The following is a 17,738-nucleotide window of genomic DNA, read 5'->3' as shown; positions in this document are numbered from 1 at the left end:
GTAACCTCTTCAACTCTAGGCGAATATACAGACAGGCAGGCAGATTTACGAGTAACCCTATAATCTGCTGATACCAGTCAATAATGACCCTAAACACCAGATGCCCCTCTCCCACATTCATTTTTTAAAATCCAAACATGGAGACTCAGTACCTTTAACTAGTAACCCGTTTATACATGTATAGGACCAAGTATACATCAGTTCAAGAATTTCCACAACAGGATCTGCCCAAATACAGGTGTGCAAAGCTTCCACAAAGCCCTAACTAAAGGGTCTGAATACAGACCGGTAATTAAAGGGAAAACCTGAATAAATAAGTGGAGAAACAACCAATGCCGATGCATTCCATACACATGTACCGAATGATAGAATTAAACCATGAACATCCCATCATTCACTGTGACGTGTAAAAATGCTGAGCAGGCCCAGTTGACCTCGATTTTAGGTCAAGGCAGGAGGAAAGGGTCCAAGAGACTTTGAAAGAGGGTTCGTTATTGGGTCTCTTCCAGGATGACAGTGCCTGCATCCACAGGGCACGAGGGGATAGTGAAGGGTTTGATAAGTATGCTAATGATGTGAATCCTGTGGTATGGCTTGTGCAGTCAAGTCTCAATTGAACACCTATAGACTTTAGAACGATGTCTTTTACAGGCCCCTTCAAAACACCAAATTGGGGGGAATATCTTTTGGAAGGAAGGTGTTCAATCCCTCCAGTAAATGTTCAGACTCATAAAATCTATATCAAGACACATTGAAGCTGTTCTGGAGGCTTGTGGCCCAACACCTTACAGAGACACTATGTTGTTTTTTCCTTTAATTTGTCAGCCATCTGTATGTTTTGCATTGTCAGTAAATTTGCACAAATGTTTGCTAATTCATTATATGGGGTATTGCGTGTAGATTGATGGGGGGAAAATGAAATCAGTAACTACTACTTTCCAGAGCCAGCATATTTTAAGGGAGCACGCCTGCCCTCTTGCTGTAGTCCGATATGTTCATGGCCTCTGGGATGCAGATGTCTTTAGTGTCCGCCAGACGTGTGTAGGACTCCAGGAGCTTGATGATGGCCGAGAACGCCGGGCGGTCCTTAAAACTCCACATCCAGCAGTATTTCATGAGGTCATACCTGAGCATAATGGCCACAGTTTGTTCCACAGGAAATGTCTGAAGAAACGAGTTTCTACAACACTGAGATGTATTACAAGACCAAACATTTGCATTAATGTGAGCTGTGGACTGGTCTTTGCCGGGGAGTGGGTCACTTACAAGGATCCTCCACAGTGTTCTGGTCGCTTCATCCGATATGATTTCTGTAGTTGGCTTAACACACACGGAGGCTCCAGATCAGGGTATGGGGGTGAGCCTGGAGAAAGGATAGGGAAATCATTTTATTGCTAATGGTGCTGAATTGAGTAGATTTTGCGTATTCTATCCCTACATGTTGTCTGCCATTAGCAGCACATTTACACCAAATCAAATCCTAGTTAAATGTACTCCGTGAACAAAGGCAATTCTGCTTCCAACCTTAATTTGGAATATGACTGATTAATAGGAATATATACAGTAACAAATGTTTCTGCACATTACCCAATGTGATCAACTCATACAGCACAATTCCGAAAGAAAATCTGAGAGAGAGAAACAAAGCATGAAGATTTTCGTCACAAAAATCTCCTGTGGTACAAGCTAGCTGGAGCAAGATTTTGTTATGGCCTCTGACATCTTTTTCCCAGAACTCACACATCGCTTCGGTCAGTGGTTGGCTGCTTCATCATCCTCTCTGGAGCTTGCCATTTAAGAGGGACCTCAGTTGTCCTCCGTGTGGCCAGCATGCCAGTCAACCCCTGGCGGACCTCAAAGGCTAAGCCCAATCCTGACACCTTCACAGAGAGCCCTGAGCCAATCAGGATGTTCCGCGCAGCAACATTACCATGCACAATCCTATGCTCTGACAACAGATATTCCTGAATGGAGATAGTGGGATTTAGTGTGTGATGTTCCCATATACATAACATGCAGAACCTTAAATGGAGACAGAAAGATGAAGTCAATGGGATACCTTATTCAAGGTTTGCAATGTTTACATTACATTCATGTTCACAGTCTTTTATTGCAGCAAGTGATTGCCTAATTGCAGTACCAATGTTTTCCATAAGGTGTCAAATTGTGACTGTGATACTGCTGTAACAGGTATCTATAACGTGCTCTAGGACCTAACACAGTGTTTTGTTTGCAGCCTTTCATTGGGATGTATTGGATCTCAGAATGCTACAGAAAATGACTTACCAGGCCTGCTGCCACCTGCTTTGCCACCAAATACACTGATCTCTCTGAGAAGTGCTGGAGTTGGTCCAAGAACTTTGAATCCCTCTGGAGATCAGGGACATTAATGTAATCTTATTCAGTAAAGTTTCAGAGTGAAAATGATGAAGGATTTCCCCCATGGACCTTCCAATAAATGCCTTCTATTTTAATTAAATGTACAGTACCTGAATATTGAATATTTATGGGATTCGAATTACAGCACTATTAAAATTCTACAAATTTGATTAGTTAGACCTCTGGTGACTATTATTTCCAATGTATTGGTTATTTGCTAATGAACTTGAACTATATTGTAAACAATGATCATACATTTTCTTCTAGAGATGAGAACCCAGGTTGCGGTGACGCAGCTACACTGCAATGCAGTACCTCGAACCACTTGGGGACTCTGTAGCTACTGTGGGCTTACATTCCTCAGAGTCCATAGGTAATGCAGGAGGTTTCCGGGACTAAAGGCCTCCAGAACCAGACACATGGGTAGTTGCTGCGTCTGGCAGCATAGCATCCGGACCAGGTTCTGGTGTTTACACACTACCCCGTGAAACAGAATCCAGTCCACAAACTCTTTAGCCACAGATGGGTCTGAGCAACCTGAAAGGAGAGACAGCGAAGTGACCTACAAGGGATCGGACTGAATTCCAAGGAACAGAACTCGTTTCACTACATTGCGAATATATGGGAACGAAATTACCTGTGGGGTCCACGCGAAGCAGTCACACCTCCGAGTTCGCTTGAGACACGCTCTTGGAATAGGTTCCCCCCCCCACACGCTCACACCCCCTCCGACTGAAATTGAAATACTCACCCCCCAGTGTCTTGACCACCACAGCGGTGCGGCTGTGCTCTCTTCTGAGTGTGCCACTGCAGACAGGACCATAGTGGCCGGTGCGACAGAACTCCAGGCCCTCCAGAGTGCAATCACCTGGGATCTCCCATGGACCCACGGGACTTGTGGACTGACCCACGTCACCGGCTGGACGCGGGGCAGTGGCAGTGTGAAAAACACAGCGGAGCATGCGTCTGACATGGAACCGGGAGTTGTTTCATAAGGTTGATATCACAGTGTTTGTACTGGGTCCTGCACGGACGCATGTTAGTCGTGGTTACGAAGGCGATGATATGGTGTGGGCAAGAACTCGTTGCGTGTCAGTGTGTTATAATGTGCTGCTGTGAAATAGTTAATCGGTGTCACTAGACTGTATTACAGATCGAACACACTAATGTCACCTGCACCATGTACCTTGGTTTGTGTGATAGGCTGGAGAGGAGCTTCTCTCCGGGGAGGCTTTTCGGATTTGACAGAGGATGCACAATATGCTGGTCACTGTGACCACCGTGCTGAAAGTCAGGAGGGCGGGAATAATGATCACAGCTAATGAGCCTGACCCCTCCTCATCTAAAAACACACGGACGGGAGGGAAACGCGGGACAATCAGTATACCGGGCACAGTCAGAGAAAAGTGGTATATTCAACATGGAATCTTTTATCGGAGACGATGCTGATACTGCTTGTTACCCACGACGGCTACTTACAGCACAGAGGATCTGAGGTGTTGTTGCATTCAGACTCCTGCACATCCATTGATCCCAGCTGGTTCTTATTATTTCTCCCATCGACCTGGAGAACAATGGAACATAATGCCTAGCATGAACTAGATTGAAGAGTATGACCGACGTAGTGTGCTTAGGTCTATGGGATACTTTCCTGACGGTAGCATTAATTCAGAGCCAGTCGGGTGGAAACTGATAAAGGTTAACCAGCAGATGCACAACAGAAGGGATAATCAATTAAATCAGGTTGTTTGCTTTCCTGTTTCAACACCATGAAGTATATCTGTAGTTATTTAGCACTGACCACAGCATTGACCTCATAGAGCACATAACAACAGTCATCACACCCAAACGTTCAACTCACATAACATATTGTAAGAAAGTAGGCTACAGCCATATTTGTCAAAACCAAGGCAACATGTACATCAGATTAGCTCATGGGTTAGCGTCAACGTGACTAGGTGTTTGCCATTGTATTGGTTACCCATAAACCTGCTAAATGGTCTTCTAAGCAAGAGAGCCTAAGAAGAAGAATGTATACCCTCAGAGACAGAATAAAAATACATCTGTTTATGAACATGTTTAAGAACTTACCAGGGAGATGTCAGTGCAGAAACAAATGGGACTCCATGGGACTACTACCTGCACAGAGTGTTTCTGACGTCAAATGTCCTTTTGGCTGAGTGGGCGATGACCATGAAGGTGACTGCAGTTAGTTGACTGACTGTTAATGATTAATATGACTGGACATTTGGAAGATGGAGTCTGGGACTTGTAACAAAGTCTTTTTCCAAACATTGCATTGTAGGCTCAATGTGTAATATGTTATTTAAATGTACAAAACCTATAAGTAGAATGATTATCAAACCTCAGTTTGCTATGAAATTCCAAGCTTTAAAGCAACTGGTTTTGATGACATGGGAATCATTGGCACATACAGTACATGACACAGTACAGAATTTTCTGGGACTCATTTGGGCTCAACCGTGCCACTTTTAAATAATATCGAAATGCATCTTTAAGTTTCAGTGAATGTTGTAGGAAACGTGATATTATTACCACTCTCAGGCATGTGTTGAACAGTCAGAACATGTGTGTGTAAGAAAGAGACCCAGAATTTTTGATTTGCTATACGGCAGTAATAATAGTGCCTTCAATTGGTCAGCTAGTATCATTTTGCTCCTCTACTGTATATAAATGTCTTAATTAATAGGTTGATCAGTGTTTAACCAGGAAACATTTGTTCACTTGCCGAAGCAAGTAGTAAATAACAAGGCTTTAATCAATAACAAACATAAAAAAAGGAAAAATAAAATTCTATGTATGAGTTTTACACAAGTCAAAAGGCATTTTGAATATTCAATTATAGGCTGTGCACTATTTTGTGACAGAGACAAGGCAAAATAAAGACAACAATATGAGTTAGCCTTCAGGTTCATAATATCATTTGTACTCTACTGGTTGCCCTGTATTAATGGTAACAGTTCACTAATCTTGCTGGCTGCTGCTGTATCTATATTTCTTTGTGTGTGTGTGTGTGTGTGTGTGCTCGTTTTGCTACATTGTATTTGTCAAAATTAGAGGCATAAAGCAAACAAAATAGAATTTGCATCCACTCCACACGAACTACTGTACCATTGCTAGGACATAGTTTAAATCCTCTGTTGTCTGGTATTGAGTATATGTGGTGTATTGCATACAATATCTAATGATCTTCAGGTTAAGTAAGTTCAGTTCTACAGTTACACTTGCCTCTCTAGGAAGGGTTGCAATAAAAGAGATTTATTGAAAGCAAGCAGCAAACGTAAACCCACTTAAGTGGAGTTTGCTGTGGTCAGATGACACGAAAGAGTTATGCGGCCGTGTACACCATAAGATGTCTTTGCGTTGAATTAAGGACACAAACGGTAAGTATAGGATGACACTGCTGGCTCAGTGAGTACCATTTCCTCTGGAATGAGCACACGCTTGGCCGGAGCTCTGGACCTCAGCATCATGGTGAACACGTGACTGTGAACACGTGACTGTGAACACGTGACGGTCCTCCCGTAAGAGCCTTAACCGTTGCGCCACACAGAAGCCAGCTGATGAGAGGAACAAACTCAGAACTGGCTGAGTAGGTCTCACACATCTCCATGTGCTGCGTGCAGAAAATGACATCGAGTAGAATCGAAAACATGGCGGAAATTCTTAAATGGAAGAGCTCTTTTTTCCGCCGCTGTTCTTGGGCTTGTAATTAACTAAGCAGAAAGATAAAAACGGAATCCAGCCTTTAATCTGCCTCAGTGGAAGTGGATGAAGACCCACACGGGATGAAGACCCACATGGGATGAAGACCCACATGGCATTTTGGCTAAGACGTTTTGGCCAAAAACCTGTTTCCCTTTGCAAGGAGGCTGAAATGGGGACGCAAGTGGATCTTCCAGAAAGTCAATAATCCCTAATGCACATCCAAATCCAACATTTTGGCTATCTGCCTCTAGACTTGAACCCATATGCGAACCTAGAGTTTAGAGAGGGAAGTCCAAAAGCACAGACAAAGGACACCAAGGATCTGGAAAGTTTATCCTCACTGGAGTAGCCGATTAATTAAAAAAAAGGGTGGATGACCCCTACCTTTGACATCAAGTTTAAGATCTTATTGTATTACTTGATAACAGATCTCTCTCAGAAATTCTATTAGAATAAAACCATACAATATAGTTGTAGGTATTTTTTTTGGGTGCACCTGCAGAGAACAAATAGATGTTTGACACATAGAGTTAGAAATTGCATGCTATTCACTATAGCAGGGGTAAGCAACTTGACTTCTGGAGGACCAAAACATTTCTTTAGTTTTTAATTAGGAGAGGGAAAAAAAACAAAAGCTTATCAATTCTCCTGGACCAACGTGATAAATTTGACAGGACCAGAGTGTTTTTTCCCTGTGCTTTTCCTTTAACCGAAGACCTGCAGCACTAAGAAATAGGGTACCATTTGTGATATGACTGGAAAGTCACTTTAGACTTAATCTGAATGTTTCAACAATGCAGAGTTTAAAATGTAAGAGAAATAAAAGAAAAAAAGATACAAAAGCCAACTGTTGGCTGCTGTCAACATCAGACTGGTTTGTTTTGGTTATATCTAAATAAATTATCATTTATTGAGTAAATAAATGATCATAGAACACATTAAATTACAGTGTCTGGCAAAAGTATTCAAACCCTTGACCAATTCTGTCATATTAGTGAATTAGATATTTAAATGTATTTATATCTCAAATAATTGTAAATTGACATTGGTTTTATTTTGGGGAATATTCATATGAAGAAAAAAATTTGGAATATATTATTTGCATTAGTATTCAACCATCATCTTTAAGTTTTTTTTTATGCTTTGCCTTTTGAAAATCACAGTGATTTTGCCCCATTGTTGGAAGATTTGCTCCTGGTTCTTCAAGTTGGTTGGACAATGATTGTGGACCAACATTTTTATATTGCTCCACAGATTCTCAATGGGATTGACTGTACTGATGTAGAATATTCATGTTTTTAACCAATTTAAAGTGCTTTGGCCTTGTGCAATAATTGTCCTACTGAAAGGCACATTTCCTTCCAAGCTAACCATTTTAAGATGACTGAAGTAGGTTGTTTGCAGTATTTCCCTTGGTTTTGCTCCATCCATTTCTTCATCATCCTTTAATTTTAACAAGATGCCCAATCCCTTCTGATGAAAAGTATCTCCACAGAATAATGCTGCCAGTGCCATCCTCAGGGAATATTTGCCTTGAAGCATGGGCAGTGTCAGGTTTGTGCCACACATACAGTGGGGAGAACAAGTATTTGATACACTGCCGATTTTGCAGGTTTTCCTACTTACAAAGCATGTAGAGGTGTGTAATTTTTATCATAGGTACACTTAAACTGTGAGAGACGGAATCCAGAAAATCACATTGTATGATTTTTAAATAATTAATTTGCATTTTATTGCATGACATAAGTATTTGATCACCTACCAACCAGTAAGAATTCCAGCTCTTACAGACCTGTTAGTTTACCTGCACAAGGCTGGGATGGGCTACAGGACAATAGGCAAGCAGCTTGGTGAGAAGGCAACAACTGTTGGCGCAATTATTAGAAAATGGAAGAAGTTCAAGATGATGGTCAATCTCCCTCGGTCTAGGGCTCCATGCAAGATCTTACCTCGTGGGGCATCAATGATCATGAGGAAGGTGAGGGATCAGCCCAGAACTACACAGCAGGACCTGGTCAATGACCTGAAGAGAGCTGGGACCACAGTCTCAAAGAAAACCATTAGTAACACACAACGCCGTCATGGATTAAAATCCTGCAGCGCATGCAAGGTCCCCCTGCTCAAGCCAGCGCATATCCAGGCCCATCTGAAGTTTGCCAATGACCATCTGGATGATCCAGAGGAGGAATGGGAGAAGGTCAGGTGGTCTGATGAGACAAAAATAGAGCTTTTTGGTCTAAACTCCACTCGCCGTGTTTGGAGGAAGAAGGATGAGTACAATCCCGAGAACACCATCCCAACCCTGAAGCATGGAGGTGGAAACCTCATTCTTTGGGGATGCTTTTCTGCAAAGGGGACAGGACGACTGCACCGTATTGAGGGGAGGATGGATGGGACCATGTATCGCGAGATCTTGGCCAACAACCTCCTTCCCTCAGTATGAGCATTGAAGATGGGTCGTGGCTGGGTCTTCCAGCATGACAACGACCTGAAACACACAGCCAGGGCAACTAAGGAGTGGCTCTGTAAGAAGCATCTCAAGGTCCTGGAGTGGCCTAGCCAGTCTCCAGACCTGAACCCAATAGAAAATCTTTGGAGGGAGCTGAAAGTCTGTATTGCCCAGCGACAGCCCTGAAACCTGAAGGATCTGGAGAAGGTCTGTATGGAAGAATGGGCCAAAATCCCTGCTGCAGTGTGTGCAAACCTGGTCAAGAACTACAGGAAACGTATTATCTCTGTAATTGCAAACAAAGGTTTCTATACCAAATATTAAGTTATGCTTTTTTGATGTATCAAATACATATGTCATGCAATAAAATGCAAATTAATTACTTAAAAATCATACAATGTGATTTTCTGGATTTTTGAAGAGTACCTATGATAAAAATTACAGACTTCTACATGCTTTGTAAGTGGGAAAACCTGCAAAATCGGCAGTGTATCTCCCCACTGTAGCAGTTCGAGTTTTGGCCATAAATCTCTATCTTGGACCAGAAGTGCTTTAAGAGGGTACTTTTTAAATTGCTTCTTTCTTGCCACCCTCCCATACATGTCAGTGTTATACAGAGCTCTTGATATGGCTGACTAGTGCACCATTATTCCACTCCCCACTATATAACTCTTTAGCTCCTTCAAGATGATTGTTCGCCTTTCTGTGGCTTCTCTCACACTAGTCTACTTCTTGTTTGAGCACTAATTTTTGAGGGACGGCTTTTTCTTGGCAGTGCCTGGGTGGGATGATGCAGTGTCCACTTACTGAGCAATGATCAAACTGTGCTCACTGGGACATTATTTTGTACCCTTTTCCAAATACAACTTTAACTCTGACTTTGGTAGAATGCCCTTTGGTATTACTTCTTCAGGTTCACATTCACACTGACTAATGATGCTTCGGTGGTTTTATCCATTTAATGTGACATGTAACTTCATTGGTTCACCGGTAGGGACCATTGGTAAGGTAATTGTTTCTTTTCTATTCGCCAACTGAGAACTTCCACGGCATGAGTTGATTACTTATGCAGACAACACTTTTCAATTAACAATATGTAATTCAGTAATATAAGTGAATTGGGTTTAAATAATTTTGTAAGGCACTTTACATAAAAGAACAGTGGAATCTAATTATATGAAATTGTAATTAATTGAATAATTTCTTGCTCTGAAATGGGCCAACTAGAAACTAATGCCAGTAAGAACATTAGCTACTGCCTCTCAACTCTCACCCAACAATTTCATTTCTCTGCCCAGGGTTGCCAACTAACATTTTACAATATGACATTCTTGCTCATGGATAAAAAAAAGTTCAATGAAAACTGAAACAAAAGCAGAACAACCCTTGAGAATTATTTTTTTTACCAAATAAAAGTATTACCAAGCAATGTAGGCCAATGGCACTGTTAAGAATAAATGTAATTTTAATTAACAAAATGAAAACATGCACTTTTAAAACATTTAATGAGAATATACCAGAACATTCGATGTCTCATTAGGGTTAGTGTACTTTGCAATAAAACATGATCTTTTGACCTGACAAGTCAATTAAAGCAATGCAAGTGAAGCAGGCCACTCTTAGGCTGCAAAAAAATCATCCATCAGAGAGATAGCAGGAACATTAGGAGTGGCCGAATCAACAGTTTGGTACATTCTGAGAAAAAAAGAACACACTGGTGAGCTCTGCAACACAAAAAGGCCTGGACATCCATGGAAGACAACAGTGGTGGACGATCATAGGATCCTTTCCATGGTAAAGACAAACCCCTTCACAACATCCAGCCAAATGAAGACTCTCCAGGAGGTAGGCATATCATTATCCTAGAAGAGAAGACTTCACAAGAACAAATACAGAGGTTTCACCACAAGGTGCAAACCATTCATAAGCCTCAAGAATAGAAAGGCCAGAAAACCTTTAAAAAAGTTCTGGAACAGCATTCTTTGGACAGATGAAACTAAGATCAACCTGTACCAAAATGATGGGAAGAAAAAAGTATATAGGTTTGTAACGGCTCATGATCCGAAGCATACCACATCATCTGTAATACATGGTGGAGGCAGTGTGATGGCATGGCCACTGGGTCACTAGTGTTTATTGATGATATGGCAGAAGACAGAAGCAGCCAGAATAATTTTGAAGTGTATAGGGATATATTGTCTGCTCAGATTCATCCAAATTCATTGAAGTTTACTGGACGGCGCTTCATTTTACAGATGGACAATGACTCAAAACATTCTGCCAAAGCAACCCAGGAGGTTTTTTTAAGGCATTTAACTAACTGAAGACAAAACTTAAGAAAGACTCACGAAAAAAACACAACGGTGACGTTTCGTTTTTTGTCTACGTGACCACACCGTCAGATAGTACTTGGTTTTAGCCACAAGATGGCAGAGTCACGCAGGAGTTGACGAACTGGTCATTTTCATCAAATGACTCGAAAAAATACGTAGGATTTTACTTGGCCTTGCTGTACGTTATGTCAACGAACCATCAATGGAAATTTAATTTCCATTGATGGAAATTACATTTAATTGGATTGTCAAAATGTTTACTAAACAACACATTGTTGAACTTCTGCATGAAGTCTTAGTTACACACAACTTACTGTAACGGCTATATAATAGATAGACGGTATTAATTCCGAGTGCGTCTACAGCCTACACGATTAGTTGAAATAGTTGCAATATTTCATACTGCATCCTTGCGTTCACGGTTACAAAAACGTTGGCAAACAGGCGTCTCGATTGAAACGGTGTTTGCGTGGAAGCCCCGCCTAACAATCTGCCATTGGCTGATTTGCATTGTTTTACTCTTTTTCCACCATCTGATTGGAAGCAGAGGTAAACCCCGGCTGTCATTTGTGCATGGATGGACTTTCCTTCGAGAGTCAACAAGGTAAAAACGAGCAGAAAAGTTATTCTGCAGTTCTCTGTGTTTTGGTTAGTACTAAGTGCGGCGCGGTTCTAAATATAATTTGCTCCGGAGTCACAAGACTGATTCGGAGGCGAGACCGCTGACGGGTTCATGTCTGCGGAGACTGAATACACCGAGCCATGGAATAGGCAGCAAGTTGCCAGCTGAGTAGCCTTTGAACTACACTAGTTCTGTGATAAATTCGCCGAAGCCAGGTATGTTTTTCCGTCTCCAAGGAATGCGTTGCTGATGTCACGGTGGAGGAGGTAGAACAGGTGCGGGGAACAAAGTTAGACCTGGCGAATTTTGGATGAAGAACTGTCGGTTGAATTTTACCTTTGGGGAACAGTTGTTTATGCTTTAATCAACGACACACGGTACTTGTTCGGGGATAATTTGTTCATCAAATCGACTTTGCCTAAAGCTTAGGCTGTGCTTGACGAATGATCGCTCCAGCGTTTACTTAGATTGTGCGTAATATTATACAACTGTGTATAGATCAATTGACTGAAAGGCTACTCCTGAACTACAGCTGCGTTTCCAAGAATTTAGCGCCAGGGACTAACACCAAAAGCCGGGCGATCGATCTCGGATCCTGCGACAACACTGACGCAGGTTGTCTCGCAGTAGCCTACTGAATTGTAGGCTTATGAAGACAGGTGATGTTCCAGTAATTCAATAGACGTGATGTTATATGGATAATGCTCTCGAATGACATCTGTTAAAGGAATGAAATGGGATGCAACAACCCTGTAGTGAGTACATTGCCAATTCTCAGCCCCAGCATCTGTGCAATAATTGTATTTTGCATGATTGCGTCTTAGGAAAATAACTGATTGTCTCGTCTCAAACAACCAGTCTCTGAGGACTCTAAAGGCTTACGGGAAGGATTAAACATGTCCAAAACCTTGAAGAAAAAGAAGCACTGGTCTGGTAAAGTCCAGGAGTGTGCAATATCATGGGGGAATGCCGGTGAGTTTGGCTCGGTTGTGGAGGTACGAGGGGGAGCAGAGCTAGGAGAATTCCCGTTCCTGGGACAAGTGATTAGCGAGGCGATCGTCTGTCATGTTGGGAGGTTACCAAACAGCGGAGACGTGCTTCTAGAAGTCAATGGCACCCCTGTCAGCGGCCTGACCAACCGAGACACCCTCGCTGTCATCCGCCACTTTCGGGAACCAATACGTATCAAAACCGTCAAGCCAGGTATGTCAAATGTTAGTTCCGAGTAACCGTCTTTCTAATGCGATGTTTCATACTATGACATTTTTAACTGATGTGGTGTGCTTTTAACCATACAAACCCACAAAACATATAGGCAACCTTAGATGATCCCAAATAGTAAATAATAATGACCTCTAATATTCACTCAAATAATAATTACAACCTTTCCTTTTTATGTCACAGATGTGCTTGCGCATCTAAATGGGAATACCAAAGTTTATTGCCCTAACTTTTCCCCCTAAACCTAACCCTTAAGCTAAATAATGTAACTGTTTTCGGGAGGGGGGGGAGAGAATGTTCTCCCTGTTGTGCAATTAAGTCAGAAACACCCACACCCAAACCCTGTGCTCTATCAGTGTTATAGGTGTGGGCCTACTGCATGTGCCCTGGGCAGTGAATGGCCTGGCTTCAGTTGAGGTTGACTGGGCGCAGCAGCGGAGCATACCGAAGGCTTTGTTTTCGAACAGAATAAATAAAGACAAGCTTTTAAATTGGCTGGCTCATCCCAGCTGAGACCCAGGCCTCCACCATAGTGGGAGGATCAGGTGTATGTCTGTGTGTGTGGCCTTTGACTTTTCTCCCACTCTTCTGCAAAGGCCTCATGCTTGCGTATCAAGAAATACCTCTGCTGAACACAAGTAATGTGCCGTTGCTTGGCTATAGAACGGTTGAATCAAGGTCTTTGTAGTGTAACTGAAAAAAGTACAGTCCTCAAGCTTGAAATGTCAGTAGTCCTTTGGTGGAATGCACAGATGTCTGCCCTTTGACCTCCCATGTTGTTCTTGGAACACAGCATTCGTAGATATTTTACGGCAGTACGTTCTCTCCATGTTACTGATTTACTCTGAGCTTGTTTAATGTTGTTCTTTTCTGGTTCTTGTTCTCATAGGAATCTGTTAACATGCCTTTTTCCTGTCAATAAATATCTACTTTTCATTGACTGCCGGTTTTCTACACACCGTGGATGCATGTACTGTATGAAACGGGAATTGGTAATGTCCTAATTAAATTGTAACTTTTGAGTGCTATCAGGAAGTGGTACTAAAAATGGAATGACTCTGGGAGCACTTCGCCTGCTCGTGGGGGGTTATTCCAGACTAATAATTCTGTCAACCTGTGGTAGTGTGGCCATGTAGGCTCAGGGTTTTGATAGCTTTCCTGAGTGGACAGACATTGAAATAACACTTAGCTGCTGGTTTATGGTGCAACTGGCAATTCCAGGCCAGAGCCAGAGCAGGGACTGGCCAGGCCAGAGCCAGAGGAGAGGAGAGACAGAGCAGAGGGAGAGGAGAGCCAGAGCCAGAGCCAGAGCCAGAGGAGAGGAGAGACAGAGCAGAGCCCGAGGAGAGGAGAGGAGAGACAGAGCAGAGACAGAGCAGAGCCAGGCCAGAGAAGCTTTCAGGTGATTCCAAGTGTAGTAGATTAATTTACCAGTCTGCTCTGCTATCCTGGACTGTGGGTCACCTAAGAGCATTGGCTTTTATTTTTTTATTCTATTGATCTTGTCCCATATCATTTTGGGTCCATTAGATATCTTTGTTTTGAGTCAGAGTTGTGTCTTTTTGTTGCAGCTTTCTATAATCTTGTGCTATGTAAGTCTTTTTATGTTGTTCCTTACAGCAGTGTGGCAGGAGAGGTCAAAGTTGGTCAAGACCTTTGGTCAAAACTGTGCAAATACTACTGGTTTTTACAGTTCTTCTTCTGCAGGTTTTGATAGAAGTGCGCTATGTAACCTGTTGAGCTTAATACCCCAACTTGCCTCGATGTTGTGTTCATATCCCAGCAGGGATCTTTGTGTAGTATTTGTCTTTGTCCCTTTTCCTCATGGTTAATTCACACTTCATCTATCATTGATGAAGCTCCCACTCCTAGATGAGCTGGCTGGAGGCTGGTTCACAGGATCAGATGTTACCTGGCTGGTGTTACTACTGGGCAAGTCCATGTTAATGGAACAGCTTAGGTTTTTGTCAGTAAACAAAAAACACTGAATGCAAAGTTGATAAAATAGGCTATGCAACCTTGTTTTTACAATTCCACATGAATGTTATGGGAGTTGAGCAAGCCTGATGTAAAGTTTAGTCAATTAAATACGGTATAAACTTTAATTTCCCCTTTAAAAAAATAAACGTATACTGATAAACTACTTTCCCTAAACAAGACCACATTGTGCCATATTCTTTACTGTAATAAAAAGCTTTTTTTGTATTCAAATCAAATCCAATTTCATTCTAGGTTGCGTTTTACGCTACTTAAGTTGTTCCGGAAGGCGCATTTATAGAGGTTAACAGTAAGACGGCCCAGCTTTAGGACAGTGGGGACATTAGGGATCCAGTGGGAAGGCTGTTGGTTTCCCTGGCTGGCTTTAGCTGCATTAAAACAGCTGTAGTTGAATGTGGGGTGTGTGTTTGTTTCTGAGGCGGAATGTGATGTAGACTGGGGTATATACCTGGTCATGTCTGTATTTTAACAATATTAGCCTACCTATGTCCCATATCGACTGTAATGAAACAAGCTACAGGCAGCAGCAAAGATAATTGCTGGAGTCATTGCTTCATTCTTCATTTGTAATGGGTTGTATTTGTAAAAAGGAAATTAAAGAAACAAACAACACTGTAGAAAAATAGATTACAATCAAACCTTCTGTTTACATTCTTATACTTGAGTATCTCTTCCATTATTCAGTTTCCTGCAGGGCTGGCTGTGTGTACCCTATTGAATTAATCACTGGAGAATAATAGTTTCCTTTGTTGGTAGTGGTAAAATGAAAAGGTTGTCCAACTACGTTCTGTAGCATGTTTACAAGATTCAGTTCGCAACTTTACCAGACAGTCGCTGTTTCCATTCCACAGTCTGTGACCCTGAACATCATATTTCATGGTAGTTGGATCCTACTGCCATCCGTGGTGGTGAATATCTGATAGTTCCGCTATTCCGCATGAAAAGGGCTCCCATTTTTTGGCCCATCTCCCTGTGGGTATAGCTCTGCCTTTGTACTTTGTGTAGTTTTTGGCTTTGGTTGAAGAATGTAGGCCCTATTTCCCTTTCTGAATGGTTAATGTTATTCTAAAATGCATACAGGCCTGTATGCATGTCCAATGAAGTTCAATGCCCACGTAGTTTTATATACCTCATAAACTGGGTGGTTTGAATCCTGAATGCTGATTGGCTGTTAGCCATGGGATATGTAAGCTATAAGGCTTGATGGGGTGTTTTACATGGCAAAATATCACAAACCCCCAAAATGTCTTATTGTGATTATAAACTGGTTATCAATGCAATTAGAGCAGTAAAAAGTAATGTAATGTCATACTCGTGGTATACAGTTTCATATACCACCAGCCAATCTGCATTCAGGATTCAGGCAACCACAGGTATGATATCACAGCGCTTTCTCCTGCTGTTTCTACCACTCCCAGCCAAGCACGGTACCTAAGAACAGCCGTGGTAAATTGACCATATATGTACCCCACCCTTCATGCCTTGATGCTTCAGTCATACATGATGATGAATGCTTGTAGTCCTGCCGTGGCTGAAGGTTGTAGAATCTCTCTCTGGTATATTCTCTTCTGCAGTGCTTCTAACTCCTCCCATTATCCTCCTGCATGGAAACATGTCTTGTTGTTCATCTCTTCCTTCCATTATAGTTCCTTGCTGACCGATCATCTGTTGCTTTCTCTCTCTTCCCCTTTTCCCCTCTCGCCCCCAATCCCCAATGCCCCATCTGCTCTGTTTTTTTTTTCTTCTTCTAATTACAATTTGGGAACATATAAAAAATGAACACGAGGTATATAAGACATAATGGACCCAAGGTGAAATGCCTAAGTATTCACCTCGCAAATCTAGTTGTGTGACAGTCAGGAATGAATGGATTCAATTTGGATTTAACGCCATATGAACAACGCTTAGAGAATGCAAAGTATTATTCTAATTTCATACAAAATGTAATTAGACATAATAAACACCGCCACCATCCGCATGGCGCTCGGCATCCCTCTGAAGACGAGTCTCTGAAGACGGGCCTCTGACCCTGCAGGTCAGTCCTGGGTTGTCCTTTGAAATCAGACTGGAGGCTGCTGGAAGTGGTGTTGTAAGGCCAGGAGGGGGACGTCTTTTCTCTGTAATCTAAGAAATCCGATGTCAGTGCCCCAGGGCGGTGAATGGGAGCTGGCCCTGCATAGAGTCAATGTTAATCATGTGTCCGGTTGTGTTTTAACCCTGTTGTCTGGGCTCATTTTCAATCTGGCTCTCATCCTTGTGGTCACCTATTGTAATCATCGCTAGCTTCCAAATGGCTTATTCATTCCGTCTTCCCCCAGCAACAAAATAATTCACAATAGATTGTTTTTTATCTACTAAATGTGTGTGATCAATAATTAATGTGAGTTGCTCTGGATAAGCGTGTCAGAGCAAAATGACTAATATGTATATAAAATGTGCACACGTGCCTTATAGCAAAATCCAAAGGGGGACCGGATGTGATGGATCTTTTAGCAATGGCTACCTCTGCGCTACTCCCGAGCAGCTTTGCGGAGCACCTGATTAACAGTTGACATATAGACTGTTTCTCCCATCCGGATCGTGGGACTCTGTGGCTCCCCAGTCTTGTCTGATCACCAACCTCCAACCTGGTGTGGCTGTTTCGATATGCTCTCTGTCATACTCCAGGGCCTTTCATGAATGGGTGTCTTTAATCGAAAGTGATGTGGCACTTCTCACAGGTGGACTCCACTCAATGAGTTGTGTGACTTCTGAATGCGATTGGCTGCCCCTCGGCTGAAGTGTCATAGGGTTACTAAATGAATACTAATGCAGTGAAGACTTTTTGGTTTATCTTTATAAAATGTTTCTTCTCTCAGGATGAGAACCTTCAAAAGAATTAATGGAAATAGGCTTTGTTCTAAATCAATTCATAATTATGCTATTAAAATTGGTCACAACACGCTGGACTAAAATCTACATTCAGTGAAATATTCCAAAGCGAGATAATGATTAATAAATTGCTCTT

General features: G+C 42.1%; 2 protein-coding genes across 3 annotated transcripts in view; one reads left to right on the top strand and one right to left on the bottom strand.

Annotated features, from left to right (window-relative positions):
• Nucleotides 1-954: 954 nt before the first annotated feature.
• On the bottom strand, nucleotides 955-4,549 carry si:ch73-206d17.1 (tyrosine-protein kinase STYK1). Its single transcript, XM_020051782.2, has 10 exons — nucleotides 4,471-4,549; nucleotides 3,859-3,943; nucleotides 3,566-3,721; nucleotides 3,131-3,298; nucleotides 2,735-2,916; nucleotides 2,287-2,370; nucleotides 1,741-1,964; nucleotides 1,588-1,628; nucleotides 1,267-1,363; nucleotides 955-1,126 (listed from the first exon to the last, which is right to left on the bottom strand). The coding sequence occupies exons 2-10, from the start codon at nucleotides 3,905-3,907 to the stop codon at nucleotides 955-957; spliced, it is 1,173 nt and encodes a 390-aa protein (XP_019907341.1). The 5' UTR covers nucleotides 3,908-3,943; nucleotides 4,471-4,549.
• Nucleotides 4,550-11,452: 6,903 nt separating this feature from the next.
• Nucleotides 11,453-17,738, top strand: part of magi3a (membrane associated guanylate kinase, WW and PDZ domain containing 3a) — a 129,407-nt gene continuing 123,121 nt past the window's right edge. The window contains exons 1-2 of one of the 2 annotated variants that reach the window (XM_010901603.3): nucleotides 11,453-12,267; nucleotides 12,371-12,715. In XM_010901603.3, the coding sequence (XP_010899905.1) occupies nucleotides 12,252-12,267; nucleotides 12,371-12,715 (361 nt within the window). In that variant the 5' untranslated portion in view covers nucleotides 11,453-12,251. The remainder of the gene's footprint in view (nucleotides 12,268-12,370; nucleotides 12,716-17,738) is intronic. The other variant, XM_010901601.4, reaches the window with a different exon arrangement.

This window comes from Esox lucius, chromosome 12 (assembly GCF_011004845.1).
Source record: "Esox lucius isolate fEsoLuc1 chromosome 12, fEsoLuc1.pri, whole genome shotgun sequence".
NCBI lineage: Eukaryota > Metazoa > Chordata > Actinopteri > Esociformes > Esocidae > Esox > Esox lucius.
The sequence above is the reverse complement of the archived record's forward strand: the minus strand, read 5'-3'. Positions and strand labels throughout refer to the sequence as shown.

What these genes read in the sequence shown, in the direction of transcription:
- si:ch73-206d17.1 (XM_020051782.2), bottom strand. Translation starts at nt 3,907, where the DNA reads ATGGATGTGCAGGAGTCTGAATGCAACAACACCTCAGATCCTCTGTGC. An exon ending in AGCCTATCACACAAACCAAG is followed by an intron (nt 3,299 to 3,565) that starts GTACATGGTGCA and finishes CCCCGCGTCCAG; the next exon opens with CCGGTGACGTGGGTCAGTCC. An exon ending in ACCTATGGACTCTGAGGAAT is followed by an intron (nt 2,371 to 2,734) that starts GTAAGCCCACAG and finishes CCTGATCTCCAG; the next exon opens with AGGGATTCAAAGTTCTTGGA.